At 37.4% G+C, this 10,296-nt stretch overlaps 1 protein-coding gene across 1 annotated transcript; it reads left to right on the forward strand.

The window, feature by feature from the left end:
* The first annotated feature begins 845 nt into the window (after nucleotides 1–845).
* On the forward strand, nucleotides 846–5,851 carry LOC143878431 (vacuolar cation/proton exchanger 1a-like). Its single transcript, XM_077380723.1, has 12 exons — nucleotides 846–1,167; nucleotides 1,325–1,392; nucleotides 1,492–1,520; nucleotides 2,280–2,476; nucleotides 2,559–2,762; nucleotides 3,539–3,667; nucleotides 3,759–3,875; nucleotides 3,955–4,008; nucleotides 4,089–4,205; nucleotides 5,071–5,161; nucleotides 5,270–5,334; nucleotides 5,587–5,851. Exons 1-11 carry the CDS (start codon nucleotides 913–915, stop codon nucleotides 5,329–5,331), a joined length of 1,323 nt encoding a protein of 440 aa, XP_077236838.1. The 5' UTR covers nucleotides 846–912; the 3' UTR covers nucleotides 5,332–5,334; nucleotides 5,587–5,851.
* Nucleotides 5,852–10,296: the final 4,445 nt, after the last annotated feature.

The raw sequence follows: 10,296 nt of genomic DNA on the forward strand, positions 1-10,296 counted from the left end.
ATAAGGACATTTTGGTCTTTTTGAATGAGTAAAATAAAAATAAAAAATCCAGAGTATTTTGGTCACAAAATGACGTCATGGCATGATTTGCAAGATCCACTCAAACCTGATGTCCCTATTTCCAAATTTTCAAACTAGAAGAATATTTTTACAAGTAACTTAAAATAGAAAACTTCTTTTTTCAAAAAACCCTAATAAATTCGAAGACCCAAAAAAAAAAAAAACAGATCAGCTTCCCCCCTAAATCAAATTTGTCATTTTGATTGCCTTTTGCCCCTCAAATCCAAGAGAGAGAGAGAGAGAGAGAGAGAGAGAGAGATTAATTTTGATTGTTATTTTCTAGGGGGAGCAATTGCCCTCCTCGCCCCCCTGGCTTTGTCCTAATATGCAAATGCTTCAGAGAAGAAAAAAAATCCAAGTCTCTTCTTCCTGTCGCACCTCACAAGAAGAAACAGTACTTGTTTCCTCTCCTTTAGCCTCCCACTCTCCTACTTCCTCATTTAGTTTCCTACCCCAACTAGGTATGCCTGGCAAATAAGGCAACTTTGCCAGCATAAATGGGGGTGAAAATGCTTAGAAAGCGGATGGAAATATCATTTCCAAAAATAGAAAGGTACAATTTATTGAGTCTTTGGTGCATGAATTTAACTGACTCCCATATCTTGAAGGTCATCTCGTTCACAGCCACGTGGAATGTTGCCACCTAATTCTTGCAGACACCCTGCATATATGGTTTATAAGTAAACCCCACGAAGCTTCCTAGAAAATTCTCCAAACTAACAATGCACCACACAAATCTCCTTGCAGAGAAAACGCTTCTCTATATATTGCTCTACTACCATGTTTCCCCCATTCACCAAAGAGAGAACAATCCTCTCTGCAAATAGTACACAGTAGTGAGTACTAGAATCAATGCCAATGGGCTCATTAGAAGGTGGGAACCTCAAGGGTTCAAGCAAGGAGAACAGGCATGGGAGGACTGTGCATAACATGTCATCATCTTCCTTGCGTAAGAAATCCGACCTCGCTCTTTTGTCAAATGTGCAATATTCTCTTGCAAGGCAAGTGTTGGCCAATCTCTATGAGGTTTTGTTGGGCACCAAGCTTTCAATCCTCTTCCCCGCAGTTCCCTTGGCAATCGTGGCGAATTACTGCAGATTTGGAAGTGTGAGTGTTGTGTTTGTGTTCTATTTTAATTCAGGATAGATTGTCTAGAATAAGATCTATCCGATTTTTTCTCCTGCTTCTATCCGATTTTTTCTCGTTATTCGCCTTTTCTTATTAAATGGGTGTTGTGGGTTTTCCTTTTTCTTTGTCGTAACAGCCATGGCTTTTTGCTTTGAGCTTGCTTGGGCTTGCCCCACTTGCTGAGCGTGTGAGCTTCCTAACGGAGTAAGTATGAAAGTTTGGAACTTGGGCATTTGACTTCATACATCTAGAGCCATTTTCTAACCCGCTATTGGCTTTTCCTTTCTTTTGTTTTTACTGCAGGCAGATTACATATTTTACTGGTCCAACTGGTATTTTCTCCCTACATGCACGGCTTTATAAAGGGAATTGACATATTCGTCCCTTTGTTTTACTTGGGACAGCCCCCTAGTCTAAAAGAGCAGTCATAAATACACTAGAGGGGGCTGTCCCAAGTTGAAAAAGGGGGGCGAATATATCACTGCCCTTTTATAAATGGGATAAGGGAATCTATGGTATGGCCAACACCATAGGACGATCCAAACCGTCCATTTGGATCTCCACAGTGTAAGTAGGTGGTTCCTCAAAAATCATTTCCATAGGATGATCCTAATCCTCTGTTCTATAGAGATCTATAGGGGGACTGATCATTATGGAAACTTCTATAGATCAAAGGGTTGGAATCATCCTATGGAAATGATTTTTGGGGCACAACATAATTACATTGTGGCCCATCAAATGGACCGTTTGGATCATCATATGGTGTGGGCAGTACCTCACTTTCCGAAAAATACGGATTTAGACGGCAACACGTCATATAAAATCTCAAAAAGAGTAATTATAAAAAATAGATACATCAGAGGGTTAAGATCATCCTATGAAAATGATTTTTGGACACAACCTAATTACGTTGTGGTGATCCAAATGGACGGTTTGGATCATCCTATGGTGTTGGCCGTACCGTATTTTTTTAGGGAGTTTGCACGGGTAAGCTCCCACATAAACTCTTAGATTCCCTTTTCCTTTTATAAAATCAATTTAATAGATACAAAACTGTGAAATAACCTCTCTTGTTTACATGGGATTTGCAGTGGGTGGGCTTCTAAATGCCACTTGTGGGAATGCAACAGAGCTTATCATTGCCCTCTTTGCATTGAGTCAGGGGAAGATAGAGGTGGTGAAATGCTCCCTTTTGGGTTCAATCCTCTCTAATCTGCTTCTTGTTCTTGGCACCTCTTTCTTCTGCGGAGGACTAGCCAACATGAGAGTGGAGCAGAAATTTGACAGAGTAATCCATTTTTTCTGAACCCAAATGAAAAACCCAACTAGTTTTTCTTGTGATCATCTAATTCCTCGTTCTTTCTCTGCAGAGGCAAGCAGACGTGAATTCGAGCCTACTGTTGTTGGGTTTGTTCTGTCACATGCTGCCATTAATGTCTAGATATGCTGGCGAAAAAACGGCCGATCAGACTCTTAAACTGTCAAGAGCAAGCAGTATTGTTATGCTTCTCGCATATATCACCTATATTTTCTTCCAACTCAAGACCCATCGCCAACTTTTTGAAGCACAAGAGGCAAGGGTCTTAATTACTTTTTTGTTTTGTTTTGTATTATTCATTTAATTCATCTGAGGTGGCTGCTTTCATATGCAGCAGCCCAGCCGCAAAATGCCTTCTGAGATGGTCCCTAGCAAATCCCATAAGGGTATATTAATTATCAGATAGGTGTTGAACATCACCAGCATCCCCTTTACTTGTTGTCGGGTGACATTTTTGTATATATATATATATATATATATATATATATATATATATATATATATATATTGTCTGGCAAGAAGAAAACTAGTGACTACGGCCACTGCAGTCTTAGTGTAGCTGTCCTATCTTCATCTTCCATTGATGTTACTACCACTGCCGCACCAATGTCCAGGGCAACTGCAAACACCCCAACAAATTACACTTAAGAGATTAAAGAATGTTTCATATATAACTATATACAATATGTACTTTGAACAACATTATTGTTCACTTGTATGTACTTCGAATAACATTTTTTAAATAGGTACCCCCTTATTATATCACTTGATTTTTATTAAGTATTATAAATATGAGAGTATAAATTATCAACAATTGAACAATGCCTGTTCCTAATATGAGCAATAAGATATGAGAGATTATAAAATTATGGAGCATTAGCCATTAGCACCCCAAATGTAGATGTTTGATGACTTGACTCAATTTTCTATTTAGTTAACTCAGTTCAGTTCTAAGTCGACTTGTCGAGTTTTTGTAATATGAGTTGTTGGCTTATAGAAAATAAAATGCTAACACTCTTTGGCATTGATCAGGAAGAAGAAGAAGAAGATGGTGTTTCCAACGAAGAGCCTGTAATAGGTTTCCCTACTGCAATGCTATGGCTGATCGCCATGACATTCATAATCGCAGTCTTATCTGAGTACGTTGTGGTGACCATCGAGGTGTTGTACTTGATCTCTCTACTGGATTTCCCTATTACTAAAGCCTAATCACATAATCTTATCAACTGAGAACCTTCACTTGCTTAATCAGGTCGCATCGGACACTTGGGGTATTTCCGTTAGCTTCATAAGCATAATTTTGCTTCCGATTGTCGGAAATGCAGCAGAACATGCAGGTGCAATCATATTTGCATTCAAGAACAAGTTGGTAAGAATCGAGAGAATATTAAAAATATTTAGTCTTGATTGTATAATTTAACTTTACTTATCATCTATTTTATGTGCAGGATATAACTTTAGGTGTTGCCATGGGGTCTGCAACTCAAATATCTATGTTTGTGGTAAGATTTTAAGGGTCCCTAGAATTCAATACACTTCTCAAAGTTTTCATGTTTTCTAATTTTCTGCCCATCTGATTCAGGTTCCTTTATGCATAATCGTTGCATGGATTATGGGTATCCACATGGACCTTGATTTGAAGCTCCTGGAGACAGGATCACTCTTCATGTCAGTATTGCTAACAGCCTTCACTTTACAGGTGTGCAATCCATCCTTTCCTCTACTTCATCAACTTAGATACTAAGTAGAAACACAATCTAATTAAAAAAATCCAATTATCGTATTTTTCTCATAACAGAAATGATCTTTGAACTCACTCGTTTGATAATGACACTATTGTTTCAGTTACACTAATCTAAGGTAGGGGGAGAACCCCTTGGATTGCATCAGAGAGGGCTCTCATCCCTCTCTCTTGTATATATCTATAGTAAGAGAGATCTAAAACTGAATTTATGTTGTTTTGATTTTAAGATTAATCAGTTTTACCTATTTAAAATCAGACATGAGAATCTAACCTGAAATCCTAATGTACAGCAATAAAAAACAATCTATATCTCTCTCATCCCAAATAAATTTATGGGTGATGTCTGTTTCATTAGAAACTAGACATCCAGAGCATCAAAATAGAAACGATTTTTACCTTTTGTTTTCAAATGGCTAAGTTAATTTTAAACACGGAATTTATCTAAGAACCAGGGGTGACACCTTAAATTTTATTAATAAGAAAAATAGCTACAGGAGGAGGAAATATAACCTTGCCTCTAACCTAACAAGATACAAGGAGAGGAAAAACAAAACCCCTATATCCCTTCACAAAGAAACACACTATGTATTCCTTCAAATGACTAAGTTATATCTATTAAAATCAGACCAGAGGATCTGTCACAATAATTACCAAAAAAGCTATCTGTAGCTAAGTAGAAAAGTGTTTCATGAAGTGAAGTGTTTCATTATCAAAACAAGAGAGTGCAGATATCATTTTCTCATCTCTAATTTCCTTAAGATGATATGATGTCTAGCCTTGATTGAGCAATATAATTGAAGTTGAAGATCTTGCTTTGCAGGATGGTACTTCACACTACATGAAAGGACTGGTTCTCATCCTTTGCTACGTTGTCATTGGGGCGTGCTTTTTTGTCCTCGAAACTCCTCTTCGTAAGTTTTAACCTACCAAGTTGGGAAGTGAAGAACATCCAAAGAAACATATTGTTATGTAGTATTGTTCCTGACTTTGTTCATCTTCCTCTCGAATTCTAATGGCAGAGCACACAAATGTCATCCACGTAGGTGCCGAATTATCTTCTGGTGCAATCTTGGAAGCTTAGCAGGCAAGCTAATTTTCTCATACTTTGCTGTGAAATTACTATACTTGTATGGGAATGATATCATTCTCCCATACTCAACTCGACTCTACTCAACAAAGCCTTTGTCTCAAACTAGTTGGGGAGGGGTGTTGTTATTTTTATAATGAGAGGGGTGTTGTTATCAAATGTGGGAGAGCAAATATCAATTTCCTACTTGTAATACACTTAAATTGCTCAAATTAAACTCCTATAATGGCTTCGAAATTGATTCCACAGCTAAAATACAGTGCATCAGCGTACAATGATGGAAGCAACTCAAAAATTTACTTGCAATTATCATTCAGTCATTGGGATTGGCCTCATCGGTTTCGAAGCATTGCAAATCTCGGTGTTCGTTTCTAAATAGAGCAAGTTGGGTTTTGTAGTGAATCAAAATCCTTGAACTGCTTTAGTGATCAAGGTTAAGATGAATGTATTGCGACACCATGTTCATTTGAATGTTTTGGGAAGAAAGGAATAAATTATAGAGGATAGTTATGTATAGCTCTATGCTTTGGTTAATGGGGTGTTTTCTCTTTTAAGCAGAATTTTTGAAAAGGAGAATAGTTTTTTATTTCATGTCTAATGCTTGTTTTGTATTGAGTAAAAGTCAATTACAAGGAAAGTAGTGCAGGTGAAAACCACCAAGAACGTGAGAACGTGCGGTTTATAAAGTGTGGAAAGGGTCCTTTGTTCTTCAAGTTTTATTTTTACCATCTTATTTGTATCCTACTTTTAGGCATCAAATCGCCTTCATTTGGCTTGATTTTGATATCATTAGAAAGGTTTTTCAATTACCTATCTAAGGAGTTCAGGATCACGAATTTGGAGGTGATTTAAGGGAGTTATGGGCAATTTACAAAAGCAATACATTTTTATGATGGGATTTCCTTTTAGGGTTTTTTTTGTCACGTTTTAAACTTTTATTTAGGTTACTTTAGATGAACAGCTTAGATTAATTACTTAGGTCTTGAGTTAGATATTAGGGTTTCTTTTTTCTTATAGGTAGATATTATTAAAGCATTGTAATGGACTTCTTTGAATTATTATTGGATGAAAATTTTCCTTTAGACTTTAAGTTTTTTGAGAAATTTTGGATTGCTAGGATTAGCCCCATCAAGAGTATTTTTCAGTTTTCCTTTAAGAAACTCGACTTCGACGGGATGTAAGTATCATCCCCTTCAACAGTGATCAAAGTATTTTGTTCCCTCCGACGATAATCGAAGGACCCCTTTTCGTCTCGATTTTATATGCCATGCCTCATCAATTGGCAAATGAGAGGAACCTTTGGGCTTCTCAACTGCACCTGGAGTAGCTCAGGTTTTTCTACTCTATTTAACACTGTTCTCGGTTACTTGAATACATTTGTTTATGAGCGGATATAAGGGTACTTGAATTTGTCATATTTTCTGTTAATGGATTTACACTTTGGTGATATTGCTAAGTTTTGCCTCAAATAAACAGTGAAATAAGAGGTGTTGGTGTGAAGAGTAGAGTGGTCTAGTGGTGAGTGAGCAAGAAAGGAGAGAGAAGGGGAAATAGAACATTCATGAATACCATAGTCCATGTTTGTTTTGGATTTTGAGCACCGATCGTGGGCCCAAAACTGATTATTAGACTCAAAATTAAGGATCTGTTCATTTAAGATTATTGCAACCGATTGTGAGTCCCAAACCAATTATTAAATTGAAAATCAAACGTAATTTTGTATCCAATAATTGGTTTGCGACTCAAAATCGGTTGCAATAATCTTAAATGAACCGGGCCTAAGTAAATGTAAAATTGTGCCCAATAATCAATTTTGGACTTGTGATCGGTTCAGAACTCCTAAGGCCCTGCTTGTTTGAGATTATGATAACCGATGGTGAGCCCCCAAACTGATTATTGGAGTCATAATTAATGTAATTTAAGTCCAATAATCAGTTTGGGGGTCACAATCTGTTGTCATAATCTCAAGATGATCAACGCCTAACCGATGTATGAAAGAAAATATTAATTTTGTTGACAGATAGAGAATCATGTACATAACTGACTTTAGGCGAGTGGGTCTCATTGGAATCATTAGGCCAGGGCAACCCACTGAAAAAGTCCTACAATCTACTATTGCTAGGTTCCATTATCTATTAGTGTGACCAAGTTCAATCCTTAAACTCAAGCAACAGCTTCAAGTGCACTTGGATCATATAAACTAGCATAAGTACAATCCAACTTGAATCTTCTTCAATGGTGTTCTTCTTAAAACTAATGAGCAAACACATCACTTTAGGCCATGTTTGGAATGTAGGAATTTTTTGGAAAAGTTTATAGAGGAAAAGTATTTGTAAAAGTTCTTACTATTTTTACACAGAATAAAAACAACTTTGTTTATACTAATAATTTAAATTTCGAAAGAAAGGGGATTAAATGTCACAAATGCAAAGCGACACATGACCTTGAAGTGTGATATGATTGAGTAAGTTACATAATTAGTTGCCTAAAGTAGGGGTGCAACTTGGGTTGGATTGGGTCGGGTTGAGGCCAACACGACCCATCCCGAGGAACCCATTTTTCCAACCCTACCAGAGTTCCAACCCGGCGGGGTTCAACCCGGCCCAACCCGAGGAACAGTTTCCTCAACGCCTTTTCAAAAAAAAAATTCCTCAACCCGACCCGATTTCCATATTGAATCGTGTTTAGACCATCTAAATTTGATGGCCCCACTAGTATTTCTACTGCCAATATTTTTCCTCAGAAAATATGCACGGATGTCATATAATTCATCTAATTAAGACAGTAATGGATCTAATATAGAAAGTCAGAAATGAAGGGTCAATGTTATAGTGACGTACTAGTTTCTAGTTAAGACACTAATGGATCCAATATAGAAAGTCAGTAATTAGGTGCATAAATGTATATTGAACACTACTTAAAGTGCAAGTGGCATTCTGTAATTTAATAGTCTAAAAGCAAAAGACTAAGGGGCTGTTTGGATACGCGGATTTTAGAATTCAGGATTTCTTCAAAATTGTAGCTAAGAGACAGGAGAAGAAGCAGACCAGCCGTCATTTTTAACTTCTCGCCTTTCTTTCCATCAGCAAGAGAGTAGCAGATCCTCTCATATCTGCAAGTTTTAAAAATCTCAGGATGCAAGAGAGATTTTTAAAATTTGAATTTCTTACTTAAAATCTAGGAAATGTTGTCAGGACAACATATAACAGCTTGATCATGAACCCTCTTTTACACTGTTTTCAAACAAAAAACCTAGATTCTAAAATCCGCGTATCCAAACAGCCCCTAAATGTCTAACATCGTAAATATTAGTAACATTTGGAAAAAAAAAAAAAAAAATCTTAACAAAAAATGGTCGGGTTATAATTCGGGTCAGGTTGCCTAATACCCCAACCCGACCCAACATGATTTTCAATCGGGTTATAAATTCGCAACATGTAACCCACCCTGACCCTAAAATTTCAACCCAACCCGCCCAAAAATCAACCCGGGTTGCAGCCCTAGACTAAAGTCACGAAGCAATGTTTCAGTAACGTGACACCTCTCACGCGCAACAAGCCATCTGCGAAATGCCCATGAGCACTTTAAATGCTAAACGACAAGATGCTGCGCGCTTCTTATCAAAACCGTGGAGTGCTAAAATCATTTTCATATTATTATCAGAGAAACCATAAAACGACAGCTCTAAACAAGTAAACGTCGCCACGTGATAGTGGAGGACACTTTTTTTAATAGAATCTACCTAATTTCAAGAGAAAAGTACGGAAGGGGGTTAGGAGTTTCGAGAAATTACGGATTTTGGATGCCTTTTAAAACTAGCATGAAACACGGGTGATTCTTCAAAATTAGGTGGGGAAAAGACCCTAATACCCTTCTTACATGATCAGAGTCCTCGTATGTTGCCCTTCCTGATGGATGAGATTTGAGAACGTCCAATCATTGTCTTAAAGGATGAGAACGTGGGTGAGTGAAAATATCATCAAAACCGTTCATGTGTTGGGCCACAACATATATAAGATGCACCGAAGAAATCATCTCCATTGGATGATCCTAACCCTCAGATCTATATATGTTTCTATAACGATCAATCCCATTGTAGATAGGACGATTAGGATCACCCAATGGAGATGATTTACTAGGTGTAGTCTATTTCCGTGTGGCCCAACGAATGAACAATTTGGATCATCTATGAAGTGGGCCCGCAATACTTTTAAAAAAAATATAATGGAATACTTTAGATTTTAGGTGCACACAACATGTAAAATCTCATAATTACTTAGGTAGCATTTAACTAGGGTAAAATTCCCTTAGCACCTTATCCAGATTTGCTAAGTAATGGAAAGAGAGAACTGATAATTTAGAAACTAATTTAAGAAAATTTTCAAAATTAAGGGGGATGGGGCAACTTTACGTAAACAATGAGAGAGAGAGAGAGATTAGGAAATGGTTTAAGAAAAAAAATCTATAAAGGGGGCAACTTTACGGAAAAAATAAAACTAAACACACACACACAGAGAGAGAGAGAGAGAGAGTTTAGGAACTGATTTAAGCAAAAAATCGCAAAAATAAAGAGGCAAATTAACGGGAAAAAAACAAAGAGAGAACTATTTAAGAAAAAATCCCGAAATTAGGGGGGCCAACTTTACGAAAAAAATCAAAATAAATCTATTGACTTAAGCCTAATAAAAAAATCCTAACTTTTAGGGGGCAATTGCCCCCCCTCGCTCCCCTTGGCTCATTCACTAAGCCGCCGGATTTTAGAGTACACCGCCGGAATATTGAGTACGCTGCCGGATTTTCTAGGTTCAAACATGTGTTCCAAACATATCGAGTATGCCGCCAAAATATCAAATACACCGCCAGATTATAGAGTATGCCGCCGGATTATAGAGTACGCCGCGGGAATATCATGGGGTACGCCGGCCGAAATAGGGTGTAAGCGGAAATAATGTGTACGCC

This window comes from Tasmannia lanceolata, unplaced genomic scaffold, assembly GCF_043159265.1.
Source record: "Tasmannia lanceolata isolate RefF3 unplaced genomic scaffold, GAP_Taslan_0.1 ptg000006l, whole genome shotgun sequence".
Classification (NCBI taxonomy): domain Eukaryota; kingdom Viridiplantae; phylum Streptophyta; class Magnoliopsida; order Canellales; family Winteraceae; genus Tasmannia; species Tasmannia lanceolata.

Excerpts from the sequence above, each read along its gene's own strand:
- LOC143878431 (XM_077380723.1), top strand. The coding sequence starts at position 913 with ATGCCAATGGGCTCATTAGAAGGTGGGAACCTCAAGGGTTCAAGCAAG. Across the intron at positions 4,206-5,070 it reads TAACAGCCTTCACTTTACAG|GATGGTACTTCACACTACAT; the intron begins GTGTGCAATCCA and ends CTTGCTTTGCAG. Across the intron at positions 5,162-5,269 it reads TGTCCTCGAAACTCCTCTTC|AGCACACAAATGTCATCCAC; the intron begins GTAAGTTTTAAC and ends TTCTAATGGCAG.